Source organism: Lutra lutra, chromosome 1 (genome assembly GCF_902655055.1).
Source record: "Lutra lutra chromosome 1, mLutLut1.2, whole genome shotgun sequence".
NCBI classification, from domain to species: domain Eukaryota; kingdom Metazoa; phylum Chordata; class Mammalia; order Carnivora; family Mustelidae; genus Lutra; species Lutra lutra.
This window is the reverse complement of record NC_062278.1, coordinates 93,003,352-93,022,776: the sequence shown is the minus strand read 5'-3', so window position 1 is coordinate 93,022,776 and position 19,425 is coordinate 93,003,352. Positions and strand designations below refer to the sequence as shown.

The following is a 19,425-nucleotide window of genomic DNA, read 5'->3' as shown; positions in this document are numbered from 1 at the left end:
GGTGCCACCAGGTCACTTACTGTAGCCATTTGGTATTACATAGATGAAATAACCTTTTGCTTAATTTCCTCCTTGTTTTCAATAGCTATGTTAGCATGGTGTTGACGCTGCCTGCATTTTCTCTAAATAAAAATATGCTTTTGAGAATAATGCATATTGTTTTACCTTTCATCTAAAAAATTGTGTTTTATAAGTATTTTTTCTTAGTATGGACAATCTAGACGTGTAGGTGTTATGTGTATGAAAAGAACTAAACATATTCGAACCGCGTTTTCCATATTTACGTACCCACATTCAATTTGCAGATAGAAGATCTGCATGATTTTTATATAAAAATTTTCAGCATTAAAAATCAATAAAGTTATACCCTTAAGAGTTTAAGAAACCTTCTGGAGTATTTAGAATAGACTTTGAAACAGTTAGATTCTAAAACTTTGTATTTTCTAGAACTCCCTTCTATTCACAAAATGAACTATTATCCTGAAATTGCTCTCATTTCCTCTACACTAATTCATCTTAATGTTATCAGTATTCCCAAATTGTTTCCACCGAAGCGGCTACAAGTCATTATTTCTACCTTAAACAGATATGATTGTTAATTGGCAGTACATTTGTGAAGTAAATTGAAAGTCATCTACAGATTTATCAAATAATAATAGGAACTTGGCCACAGAAGAATAATTTAGGTAGAGTGCTTCTACAAAGCATATAAAAATAGAAAATGAAAAGGTGAGTTCTAGGCCTATGAGCCAAAAAAGAGTTCCATAAGGGCTCCCAATGAATTCTTGATGAAAAATTAAAAACAAGCTCATAAATAGAATCCTAAATGCATGATGCTATGTAGAGAAATTAACATCTATGCTGCTCTAATGACATATATGCAGCCAGCTCCACGTGGGAGGAATTCTACTTCTTTGGTGTACATGTATATAGGTTATTAAGAAAGATGGGTTAATGTAATTAGAATATTATCACAATATTGAAATTAATACTTGATAAATTTATTTGGAGGAACAAATTAATTCTATCTAACTTTAAAAACCAATTATATTGAAATAATGAAGGAAAGGGAATTCAATGTAATGGAACATCTTGCATTTCCAATCTCATTTAATACTCAACACAAAACAGTAAGGTTATCATGGCATTATCTCCATTTTATATTGGAGAAAGTCGAAGTGCTGGAAATTGCTATCCAGGCTGCCTATGGCTCCAATAGCCATATGCTTTCCACATGGCAAGCCACTGAAGACATTTTTTTCTGGTTTGTGTTGTCACATTTTCCTAATTAAGTCTTGTCTTACACGTTAGGAGGAGCTAACCTGGTGTCATGTGGAGGATCTGGGTATGTCAGATTCTGGGACACATTTAAGAAGCAACTTCTGGCTGAATTTTTGGCTCATGGTGGCGTTGGATCCATTATTATGTCTACTGATAAGTCAAACCAATACCTCGCCACAGGAGATCTGGATGGACAATTGAAAATCTGGGATATAGAAGTAAATTGACAGTATTCTGATATCTTTATTGTTTTTGATTGCCTTGTGCTGCAGATAACTAGGAATCTGGTCTTATCTATCTCCTGGATAAGGGAAGACATGATCAGTCTGAGTATTGTAAAGGAAACATTAACATGTATCAGGCAGAGATATCTCTTAAATAATTTATGGGGAAAAACAGATTGTTCTCAGTATGAAAATCTTCGCAAGCCCAGGGCATCTGCCTGGCTTAGTCAGTTGAGCAGCCAACTCTTGTTTTCAGTTCATGCCATGATCTTATGGGTTGTGAGATCCAGACCCATGTCATCAGGCTCTGTGCTCAGTGGGGAGTCTGCTTGAGATTCTCTCTCTCCCTCTCCCCTTTTCTCCACTTGCACTCACGCACTCTCTCCCTCTCAAATAAATCATATATACACACATACAAATATATATATACACACATATACCTATACATGCATGCATGTGTATGTGTATAGGTATATGTGTGTATATATATATGAGTAGTCAAGTCACTCACCCAATTTAGGAATGCAGTATTGTCAGGAAGGTACTGAAACATTGTTTGAGCATAAGTAATTAGGATATACCTTGTTCGGAATGAGACTGTAAACCCAATGTAAACAGAGTATCGGCCCTTCATGCAACATTATCTTCATCCTGCATTAGTTTGGGATTTTTGTGTCAGTGATTACCTGCTTGATTTTCTAATAATAATATAAAATCATATAATATGCAACTATCTATAAATGGTAAAATTCATCTTCTCAAGTAACTGACTTGACTGTTAACTCTTTCTGCTTGTCATTCTTCCCCTCCCCTCTTCGTTTCGTTCCACTTCTCGGTTCAGGCAAATCAGTTAGAAACCTTTTTTTGACACTTAGTACAATTTTTCTAAACTCTGTTATCATGAACTATTCTTTTGCATTTGGAGAACAGAGAATTTTTCCCAAATGTACTTTTTTTCATTTCTATATCAGACATTTTAAGAAAAAGTGTTATGTTGCTGCAATAATTCAATACTTGGACTTTTTAGAATTCTGGAATTTCTTTTCATTCAGGAATACTGTCTTAATTCCAGCAAGAGCAAAATCACACAGGCCCCAGCTCTGATACGATCATTCCGACCTCATGAAGACCAGATAAGCTCCTTAAAGATGTGTAAGATGGGTAGCCACTCACTGATTATCTCCTCGTCTGCAGACGGCAGCATTTGTGTGACTGATGTCTGTGGTGCTCCTTTCTGGATCTTTGGTCAGGTAGAAATATTGCTTCTTTATTATTCTAGTATTTACTTGACATTTAGTATGAACTTGGGCTGATTTTTATTTGAGTCTCGTCAGCTGTTAATGTTCATCAGTCATGAAAGAACCGACTTCCATTTCTGGAGCTGTAGCTCCAGGCATCTCTTGTCCTGTTTACCATTAACCATGACAGTTCCATCAAGTGGAAGACTCTAGAGACATGGAAAGATGGCGGCTCTGTGCAGCTCAAAATGTTTCAGGATTTCTGAGAAAACCTTCTCTTTAAAACTCCTTCAGTTTCAATGTCTAGTAAAAACGCAGTGTGGATATAATTACCATGTTATTCTTAAGCAGGTAGAGGACAATGACTGTCAAGTGATAATCAGATACAGAAAATTTTAGGAAAAATAAATCTCTTCCTGTCTGATTTACTCCTCACCAAATAACAACAACTACTAACAGTTGCTGAGTTTTTCCTGTATGACTAGGGCTCTGTTCTATGGTCTCCATATGAATTATCTCATGTAATCACAATTCCTCATTCCATGAGGGAGGAGCTCTTCATTATCGCCATTTTACAAATGGGAAAATAGAGGCACAAAAGGTTTGACTCAAACTCCTGAGCTCACAGAAGCTATCAAATAGTAGAGTTTAGCTTTTGAATCAAGCTGGCTCATTTCAGAGCTTATGCTTTTAACCCTTCCTCCCACGAAACTAAGTTCCCATTTATACCTATTAAGAGAAATAGAAGTGGGGGGCATGGTAGAAAGGAAATATTCATTATCTCAGATTTATTTTATTTTTTCCATTTGTCTTCATGGGGACTCTGTTCTTGCTCCCTTTGGGACTTGAGGGACAAAATATCAATTTGATGTGTTTCAGTCTTTACTGTTGAGGCATAGTGGCATAAGGTCAGGCTGGTGGGATGAGGTTGGGCTGACACCTCACTTTCAGTCTGGCTGGTTGACTTGGTTCTATTTGGCAGACTCCATTTTTAGTCATGCCATGAGAAACAGCGACTATCTTCATTTTGGAAGACGAAGATTGATGTTGCTCCACTTTTGAATTGTTTTGATGATGTCAACCTGTTCTGAAAGAGTTTTATACAACCCTATGGGACACAAATGGTGATGATAAATCAGAAAATAATCTGGGGTGGTGGGCCCATGTTTGGCTGGGTAATACGGGAATCTCCAGGTAGCACTCAAGAGCTGTACAGTCTCTTCTGCTCTGTAAATAAGGCAAGGGCTAGACTTTTCTCAGTTGGAAAAAAAGAGCCTCTGAGTGGTAACTCAAATGTGCGCACGCGTGTGTGTGTGTAGGTGTGTGGTGAATGAGGCAGAGGGCCGTAGCTGGCATTCTGAGCACAAGATGAGTTGGAAAGATGCTTCCATAAGTGAAGAAGTTAATGTAATGCTGAATTGTTGTATGGCCGTGCCTCTTGGGCTCTGGGGAGTTGAAGTGGAGGTTAGAACGACAGGTAAAGAAACAGCTTCATCAAGTGGCTGACATCTGGAAAGTAAGTTTCTTAGAGGAGACTGAGGCAAGAAATCACAATGTTCAAGGTGTGGGTGCCATATTGTGCCCACTGCACACTAGCTGCGGCTAAATTTTATTTTAATTAAGAAGCATGTGCCTTTAAAACTGTTCATTTTTATGCCTTTGATATTTGTCCTTAGCTGTTTTATAAAGTCTTTGTATTTTGAAGGATTCTAGACTCAAAAAGCCTGTGTGAAAATTGTTTGGTTTTCTCTCTTATGTTCAAGAGCCCCCAGAGCTGGGGTAGTCTTAGTAAAGGCTGACAAACCTGGAGACAGCTGGGTTTTCTATTTTTTTTTTCTGCTTGAAGTTCTCCCAGTCAAGGACTCACTTTGATTAAAATATAGGTGCTGCTGGTCCCAGGAGGTTGGATTGGGGTGAGAGGAAGACAGAGGAGGGAGAAGGGAAGAGAATAAATTAGTAGATACTGGAAAATAGCAGTGGTGAATGTCCTTCTCATGGCTGTATAAAAAGAGACACTCATTTATAGAAAGAACAGAAGGATATGGAAGGCAGATGGTGATACATTGATAAGAAGGAGAAGAGACCCAATTAGTAAACATAATTTGGATCAGAAAATTTTTGCTAAACAAACCTGATGTGTACAGTGTCTTGACTTTTGTCTTACATTTGAATGTTGTATTTGTTTAGTTGAATTAGTTCTCATCTGGTAGTTATAAAAACAGGAGGAAATGCAATAATGTATTTTAATTTCCTATATTAAGACTTAATTTTCCAATCACACGCAGTCTGATTGAAGTATTTAAAATGTCGTGCCATGTGATTCAATATATTTCATGAATGAGGTTATTTTTTTAAAAAACTAAGCAATTTTTATAATATAGCTATGGATCTGAGGTTGGTTTTCAAGTTCGATTTTTTTAAAATTTAGAGTATGGTATGTGTAATTCTGGAGTTGGGAAAATGGGGGTGGAGATGATTTATCTGTGGAGATAGCCTTGTCCCAGGAAACTGTAGGATGATTATGCTATCAAAATACATTAGTGATGTATGCATGCATTCAATGTTCTTCTTCGCACACTGACCACAGTTGCGCTAGGCAGGGTGCGGGCACTGGCACCTCTCTTCCTGGTCCTATGGGGGCCCATGTTGTGGGTTGTGCCTACTCACCCAGTGTTTCAATTGTGACATAGTTGCTCATATTTAAATAGTAAAGATTTCATATAAGATCCAGATTTCCTGCTTCTTTTGAAAAGGAGCATGTCAGTCCCTGAGAATAACTGTAAAATGGGTTCTCTCCAATTCGCTGTAGTCCTTACCTCTCCCTATTGCCAGTAATCGCTAGGGCTGAACTTCCTTTGCTATTTATCACCTTATAGGAGGCTTGATTCATTCATTGCCTTGATCTTCCTGGGACCTGTAGGCATTTTCCTCTGTAGTCCCTTCTGACAAGATTAGCAGTTAATAGGCAGTTTATAGGCCAGTCAGATATCCTAGGGATGCCTGACTCCCTCATACCACACGGGCTGTATTCCCTCATCCATCCATACATCCATGTGTATGATGGGAATTGACATAAGACAAGGACATTGATTCTGTATCTCAAATATAAAATAAAATGTCAATGAGAGCTTCTGCTAGATATTAAGTATTGTAGTCAAGTTTTGTGTAAACTATTATGTAACATATTTTCAGTAAAAAATCCTCAATGATTTGATTATTTTTTTGAGACTTTTCTAAGAAGTTAGATGCAAAGAAAGTAGTTTTATGAAAAATTAACTGATAATTTTTCAGCAAAAGTTATGTTTTTAGTACACATATACACATATAAAATCTTGCTATTCAAGATTTTAAAGTGGGAATATCAATTTTTTGTAGTTCATTATCTTTTTGGAGAATCTGTGTTTCTTATGACACTTACTACTTTCTGCCTTTATTAAAGTTACATATATATGTCTCATCTCCCATATAAAACTGTAAGGCCTTTGAAGAACCATGTTTCTTTTCTTTTCTTTTTTTTTTTTTTTTTGTATGTACCCAGGACTTCAGTTAGTAGTATAGCACATAAATGTTCAAAGAAAATAAATGTCATAAAAATAAAATAAGTCTCTTTTTCCAGGCAAAGCATGGGCAAATTGAAAACTGTTTTTCCCTTCCTAAAAGAGGTACTAACGTAATGAAAAGTGAGATTCAAGAAGAAAGCAAAAGGGAAATTCCTCTGCTTTCTAAGGAGGAATCATGTTTGGACCTACCAGAACATTCTCTACTTGATAAGAAAAACAAAGATGAAACCGCATGCAAGTAAGTAATTTTAAGTGTTACCTGGATGCCAACTGGAGTCCAGATAAGACCTAAAAAGATTGGCCCAAACTTCTCTCTGTGATCCATGGAACATGCAATGACTACTTTAAGGGTGTGTGTGGTGAGGGATAATTATTTTATTGGGGTTATTATATCTAGTTCAATTTCTTGCCTCCATTGAATTCTTTTTTTTTTTTTTGAGTATCTTTTTTTTTTTTTTTAATTTTTTTTAAATTTCAGAGTAGTGTTCCACTGTATGGATATGCTACAATTTGCTTATCTGTTCTGTTCTTTTTTTTTTTTTAATTAATTTTTTATTTTTTCAGCATAACAGTATTCATTATTTTTGCACCACACCCAGTGCTCCATGCAAATTCTTTTTTTTTTTTTTAAGGTTTTATTTTTATTTGTCTGACAGAGAGAGAAACAGTGAGAGAGGGTACAAGCAGGGGAAGTAGGGGAGGGAGAAGCAGGCTTCTCGCTGAGCAGAGAGCCTGATTCGGGGCTAGATCCCTGGACCCTGGGTTCATGGTCTGAGCTGAAGGCAGATACTTAATGATTGAGCCAACCAGGTGCCCCTCCATTGAATTCTTGATCTCTATTCAGGATCTTCTAGTCCTCTGTTTCTGTTCCATCATCAACCCAATTGTTCAAATTAGCCCCTTTTCTGAAAAACAATATAATCTTTGTATGTATGTATGTATGTATGAATGTATGTGTGTATCTATCTCAAAATGTACATCAGATTTACTCCTGGTTTTGGTAAGGTGTTTAGTGGTTTATATGACAAAAGTTCAAAGAGGTTAACTTTGAATATTAGACATAACTCTCTTCTTATCTTTTCTTCATTGTAAATGAAGCTCTTTCCTTTCTTCATCCCACTCTGCTGGATCCCATTCTTCTATTCCTTTCTCTAATGCCAAGCAGTTTCAATAGTTCTTTTCCTTAACCCATGCTTTCATAATTTTTTAGAAGATCTTATTTATTTATTTATTTATTTGAGAGAGAGAGAGCGCACAAGTTGGGGGTGGGATATAAGGGAGGAACAAGCAGAGTCTGTGCTAAGCACGGAGATCCACCTGGCTCAATCCCAGGACCCTATGATCATGAACCAAGATGAAATCAAGAAGCCTGCATTTACCTAATTGAGCTGCCCGGGCTCCCCTCTCATAATTTCATCTTTTGTACTCAACAAATATTATTTTTGAGGATGATTTTATTCATTGTATATTCTTTGATACAAGTGAAACATGTTTATCACGTACATAGTATTACTTTTGGGGGTTTACAGAAAAATTGCACAGAAAGTCCAGTGAAAGTGCATATCCTACTCCCATCCCACACAGTGTGTCCCATTAGTGTGATGAGTCTGTTACAATTTATGCACCAATACTGATACTTTATTATTAGCTAAAGTGTGTTTATATTAAGTAGGTTTGATGGAAGTTTTTCTCATGACTACACTCAGAGACATCTGCATTGCCTGTTTATAAATTCATGAACCCTTGGCCAATCTCTTGTGGCTCAACCCCGCTAACTAAGGTTACCTTTGGTGATATATATTGGTGTTTTCCTGTTACAGTCCCTCACAATGGCAGGCCTCTCCTCTTGTACAACTTCTGAGTCAACTTTGGCTTGGCTTATAGGAAGCTCACACATTCTTACCACACAAGCTGCTGCCTGGTTGCCCTTGGTTCCCTACTAACATGATAGCTGCCATCAGAGCTTTTTGCCTGTAGACTTTTCCAGGTGTTGATGAGTCATTGATCCATTCTGTCCCTCTAATGGTTACCCCAGGGGGACATACACTTAACTCTGACTGGTTCCTGGGAGTGGAAGCTAGAACCCTAGGAGAAGCTTCCTTCCTCTCCCCGGGGCAGTGGGACACAATGCATACCTATAGCTCTCTCCTCTCTTACCGCATCTTCAGTCTGTTTCTATCCTAGAGTGTGGGTGGGCCTGGTGTCAGCAGATTGGTTGTAGAGCTATCTCCTTGTCCTGCCCAAGGAATCTAGCACCTCACTCAGAAATATACTTTTGCTTCTCAATTAATGAATTATTTTGCTTTCAGACTTTTTGAACCTCTGCTGACAGGGAGATAAAAGAAAAAAAAATCCCCCTTTAAACATCCTGTTACACTAAATTACACTTTGGTATTTGTTCTTCCATTTCCTTGAATTATGGCTTGCTGAAATGTCAAGTGGCATTTTACTTTCAGGCAGAAGGATCTTTTCAATTTAGAAATATAGCATGACCAATCCTGTACAATCATAGAATGCTGGGAATGGAAAGATTTTAGACATGATAAAAGGCCCCCACCCTGCCACCCAACTCAATTTAACAGATGAGGAACTAAAGTTACCCCAGGGTAACACAGATAGAGCATTGTTTCTCTTCCTGTCACACTCCTAGCAGAGTGAAGGCAAATATCATCACAGATTCTTGTTTAAGAGTATTTCAGTTAATAGACTAATTTCCTCTTCCTTATGACACACTTAATTATTCTTTTTTTTTAAATCAGCTTTTCCTTTGAAATTTCCAGTAGTAAGAAGAAAAGTTGCCTCTATTACGCTGCATTTTTTCAAACAACAATACATCAAAAAATGCCTGTTGTCTTTAAAATTTCTGCTTTATCTAATTCAGATGACTGGATTGAAATAATTTTAGGACTTTATGGTAAGCAGATAGTACAGAATACTGTCACTTTCGAATTACTGAACTAATTGAAAGAAGAAAGGCAAAAAAATGTATCCTCAGAATCAGTTTGGCAGGTAAATCCTTCACTTTTCCCAGGAACATGACCAGGGATCCTCTATGGAAAACATACCAGTGCAATGTAATTGTCAGCTGGAAAATGTCCTCCATGGCCTCCATCCAATACTGAGGAGACTACAGATGATTTTCTCTGTAAGAGAATATTATTCTCAAGGACGTGCCCTATTCCTAATCAGATTAGTAAATACAAGGAGGGAATCATGCCAGTTTTGGCCCACTTCCAAAAATATTTTTAAAAAATACATGAAAGAATTTAAGGGAACTGAAGAGAGAAAAGCACAGCTGGTATGTCTGTGTGCAGGTAGGGGTATGTTCAGAGGGAGGCAAAACAGTAAGAAAGATGGAGATGCAAAAAGGAAAAGCCAATAGAATGTGGAAGAAGCAGGAAAAATAAGGGGAAAAAATCAGACACTTGAAAGCTACATTCTCATCTTAACTCCTAAGATCCTCTCTCTAGGATAAAAATCTTGGCATATATTATCTTCTGGCTTATACATAAATAACAGGTTTCCATAGCACTTAAGGTATTGTGTAATATTATGTGTGAGAAGTGGGTAGGTGGTAAAATGTCATTTTCAATTTAAATCCTGGGGAGATGAAGACAAATATAGAGTTTAAGAGAGTAATGTAAAGTCCTAATGCTAACTTAACAGTTGATACAGAGAAATGGATTTTTTTTCCTTTCTTAGATTCTGCAAAAGTGAAAAAAAGGAAGAAATAAATGAAAGGGTAAAATAGGTGGGTAAAGTAGGTAAAAATAAGTAAAAACAAACAAACAGTGGACATACAGTTTTCTTCCTTCATAGCAATGTTTGATTTCTGGACTTATACAAGATTATTTTTATCTAGAAAAGTTATAGATAAAATGAGTAGCTCAGACAATATAGCTTGAGAGTATTTCTTTACTGCAAAAAAAAAAAATACATGTTCTTTAGAAGTTTTGGATGTACAAATAAGCAAGAAGGAAAAAGATGAAAAATCACCAGCTGCAAAACTTAGGTATTTCCGTTCCAGGCAAATAAGCAAATAAACGTACATCTTATGAAAATGAAGAGTAGCATACGTAGTTTATAACCTGTTTCATCATACAAAAAATACACAAGGAGTCCATTCCTGTGCAAATTAACAGGGGTGTCCACAGACCCCCCACATCTGTAATGACACCCTAGGAACTTAGGAGTTTTGTAACCATTTCCTTTCTATTAAGCATTTAGGCTTGACAAATGTTATCTGGGAAAACATTTCTTAAACACCTTCATGCTTCCATGTTAGAAGTCCCAATGGCATTTGTCATTAGAATAAATCCTTTGAAAAGGAATTGTGGAGTCCAAAGTTTCAAAGGCCTTTGGGTCACTGTGCTAAGTTGCTGTCCCCAGACCTGTGGGTTCTTCCACCAGCACTGCATAGAAATGGCGGCTGCCTCAGAACCAACACTGGATGCTGTCAAGTCCTAAAACTGTTGCCATGGTATCTCATTATTGTTTTCAGTTGAATTTTTTGATTATTTGTGAGAATGAACTTTTTTTCCCACATGTTTATTAACCTTTATCAATTTGATAATGAACTTGAAAGAAGCATTAGACTCGACTGATTCCTGTCACATCCTTCAGAGAAGCACATTATGGACTCTTCTTGAATAATTCCTATGGGAGGCACTCACCATCTTAAAGGCCTTCTCTGTTACTGAACCAGTCTTTATTATAGAATGACTCTAAAGTAAAGTCAAATCTATTCACGTGTAGACCTCTGTCTTATTGACCTTCATTCTTATTCTAGGGCAGCAAAGAGCAAGTCTACTCTACCTTCTGTTTCTAACACTTTTCACTTTGGCTGCCATTTCAAAAGTTGGGAAAGGGTTAATTATTAGAAACCAGGATAAAAGAATCAGATGGGAAATGAACCAAATTTCCATTAGTTACTCAGTAAGTTTGTATAAGACAGAAGGCACACTTAAAATTGATGTCTCTTAGACATGAGAAATAATTATGATCTAAATTCTTTATTATGGTTAGGAGGGAATTGATATTTAATATTATTTATATGCTGTTGATTACCTAATTATCCTGCCAGTAGATCTTCTGTGAGAAATTAAATTAGAAAATTTATGGACAGCTATAAGAAAAAATACACAAAACATTAAAATCGCATTTTAAATTAGGCCTTATATGACATAAAACACTTGGAGGATTGACAGTCTACTTTTGCCAACAATCTGTGGCAATAATCCTCCTTTGTCCATACAGAACGAATGAAAGCAAATGGAAGTCTACACAATTTTTATTTATTTGTTTATTTATTTAAAAAATTTTTAAAAGATTTTAAAAATTTATTTCAAACAGAGAGAGATCACAAGTAAGCAGAGCAGCAGGCAGAGAGAGCAGGGGAAGCAGGCTCCCAGCTGAGCAGAGAGCCCAATGCGGGGCTCAATCCCAGGACCCTGAGATCATGACCTGAGCCGAAGGCAGAGGCTTAACCCTCTGAGCCACCCAGGGGCCCCAAAAGTCTACACAATTTTTAAAGCTTAAGTCTTAAAAATGCTAGTACAGCAAATTATGATTTTTGAAAGTACCACATCTCCTTATTTTTTGTCTCATAATTTTGAGAGTTCCCAAGAGTGCTAGGACTGGCCATAGGGGTGATGGAACTCCCTACTTTGAGTGGAACATATTTTCTTATTCCTGCTTAAAGTGCTAGTAGGCAATACTTACTGAGCTCCTGCCATATTCCAGGCACTGCTCTAAAGTCTTTATGTGCTTAACTCATTTAATTGTCCCTGTAATCATTGGCAATGGTTATAATTATCATCCCCATCTCACAACGAGGAGAGAGGAAGTTAAGTGATTGGCCCAGGGTCAACCCACCAGCAAGAGGGGAACCAGATATCCCAAAGCAGGCTTTTTGGCTCCAGGGCCGGTACTCTTTGCCACCACTCCATACCACCTGCACAACAAGTATCAGGTGACAGTATGGAAAATTCACTGGTTTCTGAGTCAAGTGATTGGTTTGTCAAGTGCCTGCTATGCATAAGCCACTACTCTAGGTACTTTGTGTAGGGTGCTTAGGGATTTGTCACATGTCATTCTTCCCTTTTATATCCTGAACCAAGAGATGGGAGATTAGGTAGAGCCTTTCTTTCTCATAGAATTGATGGCAAGCCTGCCAGAGCCCATATTAGGCCCTCTTCTGGTGTCACCATATAAGACCTTTTGGCCAAGTTTTAACTCTAAGCCCTTTGTTACATTATTCTGCATTTTTATCTTCGTCCATTAGAAATTTGGGGAATATTCACCTCTTTCCAGTTGTGTGTGCATTTTCATAGTAACCATTCCCCCAAATGTCAGATGTCTACAGAAAGGAAGCAATAAGTTGGACTTTGAATATGAAGTTGATCTTGCTGGCTAGTGGTTCATAGAACTGCCCTGTGGTGAGAGCTTTGTCACTATGGCTGTCCTTCCCCGGCAGTCATCTCTGTAGTACAGTTTAGTGTGATTCCCAGGAGAGTCTCTCCTACCTTATGCCTGCCCCTTTCCTCTGGATTTAAATCTTTAGTGGAGATGGGCAAGGTGGACTTAATATCACTGTATGAGAGAGCCAGGAAGGAAATGGCCTAAAAGCAGTAAAGAGTTCAGAGTGTCTTGGGAAAATAAAGGTCTAGTGTTACCTAGTCCAAAGGTAGACCTCCCTACTTCTAGGCCTCCCTCAACAGTTTGTACTTCAGTTTATAACAATAATACTTTTCGGGGGGTGGGGGGAATAGTATTAACCTAACCTGTACTATACTCCAACCTTCCTGTACCCACCACCAACTTCTTATTGTTACAGATTCTCTTACTATCTTAAAATAACTCTCTAAGAATGCCATCACAGTGGTTTTTCAAGCCCAGATAGTGGCCATATAATATGTTCTGATTCATGAGGGATTACACATTGTGAAGGAGCCAGTCCAGTGCGCTTTGGGGGAAAAAATGCCAACTGCTTCAGGCTTCGGATGACAAAGATACCCTTTTAAAAAATTCCGTAATTCCAAATAATTAATTTATATAGATACTTCACCCAATCAAGGAAATAGAGCTTAACTTCCATTGTCATCTCCCCCACCCCCATTAACTATAGGCTGTGCCTGGAAACTTGCTTCCAGATAGTAGTATATGGAAAGGAATGGAAAGTAACTTTACAGGGCAGAAACTTGGCAAACACAACCTTGGCCAATGGTAAGGTTAACATCAACAGTGATAAGACCGGTTGATAGCATGTACCCTTGATAAGATATAATGAGAATAGCATTCATCTCTTGACTTCCTCCCACAAACCCATAATCCCCATTTAACCCTAAGAAAAACATCAGATAAACACAAATAGAAGGATATTCTACAAAATATCTGACAAGTATTGCTCAAAAACTGTCAAGGTCATGAAAAACAAGGAAAGTCTAAGAAACTGCCATAGAGCAGAGGAAGCTAAGGGGTCAGAAATCTAAATATAATGTGGTTTCTTGGGACAGAAAAAGGACATTAGGAAAAAATTAGGAAAACCCTAATAAAATATTGAGTTCAGTTAATAGTCATGTACCAATATTGGCTTCTTAGTTGTGATAACTGGTAATATAAGATGTTAACTAGAGGGACAGCTGGGTGAGGGATATACCAGGACTCTGTGCTATGCTATCTTCACAACTTCTCTGTAAATCTAAAATAACTCTAAAATGAAAAGTTCATTTATGTATAAAAAAGCAATCAATAAATTGCTACTTAAAGCTATATAGATAACACACAATACTAACTTTGAGATACATAGACTTAATTTCACTTGTATTGATAATTTAAACTCTTGAATTTGGGAAATACAGTCCAAATAGAGCAGAGGGAAAGGAAGGAGGGAAACGAACATTTATTGAATAGTGTTATCTATTAGGCACATCGCCAAACAGCCACCCATCTCCTCTCCTTTGAAACCACAGTGAGTATCTCATTGTGTAGAGCAGGAAATTGGGGCTATGAGTATAGGAAACCTCTCTAAGTTCTCCAGCTACTCAGGAGGCAACAGAACTGTGAATAAAAGTTAGGGGGTGGGAGATCAGTCAGCAGGAGGGCTAACAGATGCCAGGAAGGGAGGCAGCAGGGAGATGGCATGCCCCAGGTTTCCCAGTAATTGTGTGAAAAATGGGTGTGTTTTCTCACCTGAAGCCTCCAAGAGAATAATAACGATCTTGGGCAATAAAACTTGTTACAGTTGGGGTGCCTGGGTGGCTCAGTGGGTTAAGCCTCTGCCTTCGGCTCAGGTCATGGTCTCAGGGTCCTGGGATCGAGCCCCACATCGGGCTCTCTGCTCAGGAGGGTGCCTGCTTCCCTTCCTCTTTCTCTCTGCCTGCCTCTCTGCCTACTTGTGACCTCTGTCTGTCAAATAACTAAATAAAATCTTTAAAAACAACAACAACAAAAAACTTGTTACTGTTAAGGTAGGGGTCTCTATAGTGAATGTTAAATGTAGTTGAGATCATTTCCTGTTTTCTGACAGGAATTATGTACAACTATGTAATGATTTCACTTCCTCTGTTTTATTGATAACACTTTTTCCATGGATTCAAGCTGATCTAAATTTTCCTATAGATTCCCAAGACAAGCCTCAAAAATACCGAACTTTTTTTGCATTTTGGATACCATAAGTGAAGAGCCAGGCCTCACACTGGGTACATACCAGTGTGGATACGTACCTCCGGTTAGCCCATATAATTTATACACAGGGCAAGAATAGTGTGTGCTTCTGTGAAATTTTCTTCTGTGTAATTTTTTTCTCTGACCTTCTAGTTGCTATGGGAATCTTTGCTTAACTAGCCTCTTGGCCTCTCTGGCTCCTACCCTTTTATCTCATCACCTGGGCTAGCAGCCATTTTATTCAAAGATACGACTTGATTAGTATAAACAAATGTCATCACTTAGGTCTGCAGTATAGAGGGATTTTTTGTTTGGTTGGGTTTTTTTTTTTTTTTTTTTTTTTTTTTTTTTTGCTTATTTTCTTTTGTCAAAGTAAGATATGTATTTAAAGCCTGAAAGTGCCTATTCATCCTTTGTGGTTGATATTTTATTTTATCATGTATTATTTTCTTCCAGCGTCAGACCGTCAGAAGTCATAAATTTAGGTAAAAAATATAAGGAAAGAAATATCTTTATGGAAAAAACACGTAACCTTTACAATGGTGAAGTTATGCAAAAATCATCCAGTAAGTAATCACTCTTGACATATTTTAATCGTGTTATTATTTTATAGATTGGTATGAATATGACAAATAGCAGCTCTGTGTGCCTGGAATGCTGGTATTCCTTAATAAATGGGAAGGGAAAATCCTGTGGTCTCTGTTTGACGAAGGAGGAAAGTGAGGCTCAGAGACATCAGTGATTTGTCCAAGGCTGCACAGCATATAAATGGCAGAGTAGAAGGTCTAAGCCAGAAAACACACATAAATTGTCCATTATAGTTTCCAGAATGGGGTTGGCACAGAACGTCCATTCTCTCCCATAAGTGTTTAAGAGATGAAAATGAATAAAAGCTCTTTTTGCTCTAAGAAGCCTGATATGAACTTAGTTTGGGCTAACCAGAGAAAGAATTATAAAAAAAGATAATTGGAACAAAAGAATTATCAGACTGAAGGGTATTGTTTAGAGGTGTATAATAGGGACACCTGTGTGCCTCAGTCGGTTAAGCATCTGACTCTAGGCTTCAGCTCAGGTCATGATCTCAGGGTCATGAGATCCAGCCCTGAGTCAGGCTCAATGGGAATTTTCATGAGAATGTTCTTCCTCTGCCCCTACACACACACACACACACACACACACACACTCTCTTTCTCTCTCAAATAAATGAATCTTTAAAAAGAGAAGTGTAGGTGTGCCTGGGTGGCTCAGTGGGTTAAGCCTCTGCCTTCAGCTCAGGTCATGATCGAGGGTCCTGGGATTAAGCCCCGAGTCAGGCTTTCTGCTCAGCAGGGAACCTGTGTCCTCCTCTCTCTCTGCCTGCCTCTCTGCCTACTTGTGATCTCTGTCTGTGAAATGAATAAATAAAATCTTTAAAAAAAATAAAAAGAGAAGTGTAGTGAGAATAATTTCCAAAACTCCATCATAGGAAAATATTTCACTCACTGCCAATCCTGTGTAAACTTATGTCAAGGGGTAGTTGTAATTTCATAGAATAGATATGTTAATTTTAGAGTTTCTACTGAAATTTTGCTGTTAAATGTACACCATTATTTAATATTTGGTGCACATTTATAATCTAACCTACTCCGTAGGTCTTTTTGTCAGGGTTACATGAGATAATATGTGTAAAGTACTTACAACAGTGCCTGGCATATTATGGAAACTTGATCCAATTACTAATTACTCATGTTACTGTTATTATTATTACTATTATACCTTGGAGCATGACCTTTAGAGTGAAACATACTTGAGCTTAAGTCCAAGGTCTACTATTTACTAGGTAGGCAAATTCAGGCAAGTTATTAAAGTATCCTGAGCTTCGATTTCCTCATCTGTCAGAAGGGCAGAATGACACTTTACAGGTTGTGAAGATTTCTCTTTTGGTTTGACATAACATGTTAATTCTTAAAGTATGTCCCATGGCTGGCAGCATGAGCATCACCTGGAACTTAGAAATGTACATCCTGGGGCCCCATCCCTACCCTACTAAATCAGAAATGGGAGGGATATACAGCCGCTAACACTTTAACAAATCCTTCAGGTGACTGCGAGGCCTGGTTGCATTTGAGAACTGTGGACAGCACATGACTTGTCCCATAGCAAGTGCTGACTATGTATTGGTTCATTTTCCTTAGATATTGAGCCACCACAATAGGACTAATAGTCAAACAAACCTAAAATCACATCTTGAGTGAAGCTTTTTCCACTTTACCCCATAAAGCAAAAGGAAAACTTTTTCCCATTGTCCAAGACTTTGCTTTTATGTGCATGACTAAAGGAGCTTTCCTTTCCATCACCTCACTGTGGGCATCTTTAATACAATAGCACAGCTCTGGTTTACACGTTAGCAAAATTAAAAAGTACCTGCAAATTCAAAATTTCAGGTATGTTCTAAAACCCTAAAACCAAGATTCCATCTTACAAAAGATGCAGTTTCCTGGTAGATAAAAGAGAAACGGGAGCTTTCCCGAAACTGCAGAATACACAGTTTCAAGGGAAAATAGCAAAAGAACACAAAGAATAAACGAAAGGGGAGCCTCGAGTTCCTTTTGGTCCCTTTGAATCAAAGGGCCTCGGATTTATCATGAACAGCTGTGTTTATAGGGTTTGCTGATCGCTGCAGCTGTAGCAGCTGAGTAACAGGAAGGTTAGATTTTCAGAACTTAACTTGGAAATGTGCTAGCTCCTTCTGAGGAACTAATGACACTGTATTTTGTTCATAGCCTCCCCTAAAACCTGCTGTTACGAAGGTGCATTTAGGTCCTTAAGCATCGGAGCCCTGAAAGAGCCGCCCGAAGTGAAGAAACCAGCTTTTCTTCTGGACCCGGAGAAATACTTCAGGGAAAAGCCAGAGGAGGAGTGTTCCCAAATTCCAGAGCCTCCATCGCTCTCTGAAAGTAAGTCTTCAGCCGCCATTCCCTTCAGGACTCTCTCCCCATTACACTCAACCACTCAAAAAAAACAAAAACAAAACAAAAACAAAAAAAAAAACAACAACAAACCAAAACCAAAACAAACAAACAAACAAAAAAAAACCAGTCGAAGAGCATGGGAGTAACATGTTTCCCTTGTAGGTTGCCGTGAAAGGAAGCGTGGTTTGACTGTTAAGATTTATAGCTCAGCTGCTGATCTGTGCTCTCAAAAAGGGCAGCCAACAGGCTGGGATACATTAAAAGAATATTTTTATTTTGTCACTTTTCTGAAGTCAGAATGCCATGAGTATATATTACGAGCCTGCCTGGATGAGAACCCCTTCCCCTAGATAATCTCCATTTTCAAAACCGATACCAGAGACAGAGCTATCCTAAGGCTGCTTGAGAACAGAGTCTCTGACGATCTGGTTTTTGTTCTTTGCGGATGGAATACTATAAATAGAGGCTACTTAATGCACATTATATTAGAGACTTCCAGCTGCAGTGCTGGGCTTAGATAATGAAAGGACAAGAAAGCTTCTCTCAGAAAAATAGAAGTGCATGATCTCTGAAGATTCAGGAACGAGGTGTGCAAAAGAATGCTCTCTTTTTTAGATGGTTAGAGCCTTCCGAGTTGCTAGGAATTTGAAGAACAGTTTCTGTGCAGAAATCCTGCCCGCATGGAGAGGCCCTAAGGGGGTGCAGGAAACATAACCTGAATCTCAGTGACGCACTCAGAGAGCATATGGACACTGCAGGGAACTCATTTAAAATAATTAATGAAAAGCGCATATTTCCAACTTGTCACAGTCAAAAGATCAGAACTAAACTCGAACCATCTGAGATCTGTGGTTTCTAAACTTTTCAGATCCTCTGAGATGAGAAGTCAGCATCATCCTTGAGAAAGGATAACCCTTGTAGGAGGGAGGAATTTCTCTATGTCCACACTGGAGGACGTTTTAGCCCCTTGTCTTTGCTGGGTTCCCTATGGGAAAGAAGAACAGCTGGTCAACTTTTTTTTTTTTTTAAATTCCACTTGTGTGCAAGGTACAGCTGTCATTCCTCATTGCCATAGTTTCCAGTCTAATTATTATCAGCTTCCTTTTGCCTTTACTCAAGAGTTTTTCTTTTCTAAACTTAAAATCATTTATCTGGTCTCTCGAGGTTCATCTAATGGTTTCTGCTTATTTCTTTTAAAACCATGAATCCGTAAACTTCGGGGCTCTACATAACCATTTGTGCATCTGACAGGGCTTTCAGTCTATCACCCTGTACCCCCCTAATCTCAGGAGGATTCATCTTTTAAGAATAAACATGAGAGGGCGCCTGGGTGGCTCAGTGGGTTAAGCCGCTGCCTTCGGCTCAGGTCATGATCTCAGGGTCCTGGGATCGGAGTCCCGCATCGGGCTCTTTGCTCAGCAGGGAGCCTGCTTCCCTCTCTCTCTCTCTCTCTGCCTGCCTCTCCGTCTACTTGTGATCTCTCTCTGTCAAATAAATAAATAAAATC

At 38.3% G+C, this 19,425-nt stretch overlaps 1 protein-coding gene across 5 annotated transcripts in view; it reads left to right on the top strand.

Moving 5' to 3' along the window:
- Positions 1–19,425, top strand: part of WDR49 (WD repeat domain 49) — a 136,803-nt gene that overhangs the window by 99,001 nt on the left and 18,377 nt on the right. For all 5 annotated transcript variants that reach the window (XM_047695096.1, XM_047695251.1, XM_047695017.1 and 2 more), the window contains 5 exons: positions 1,312–1,499; positions 2,558–2,755; positions 6,360–6,541; positions 15,424–15,533; positions 17,730–17,903. In XM_047695096.1, coding sequence (XP_047551052.1) covers positions 1,312–1,499; positions 2,558–2,755; positions 6,360–6,541; positions 15,424–15,533; positions 17,730–17,903 — 852 coding nt within the window. The remainder of the gene's footprint in view (positions 1–1,311; positions 1,500–2,557; positions 2,756–6,359; positions 6,542–15,423; positions 15,534–17,729; positions 17,904–19,425) is intronic.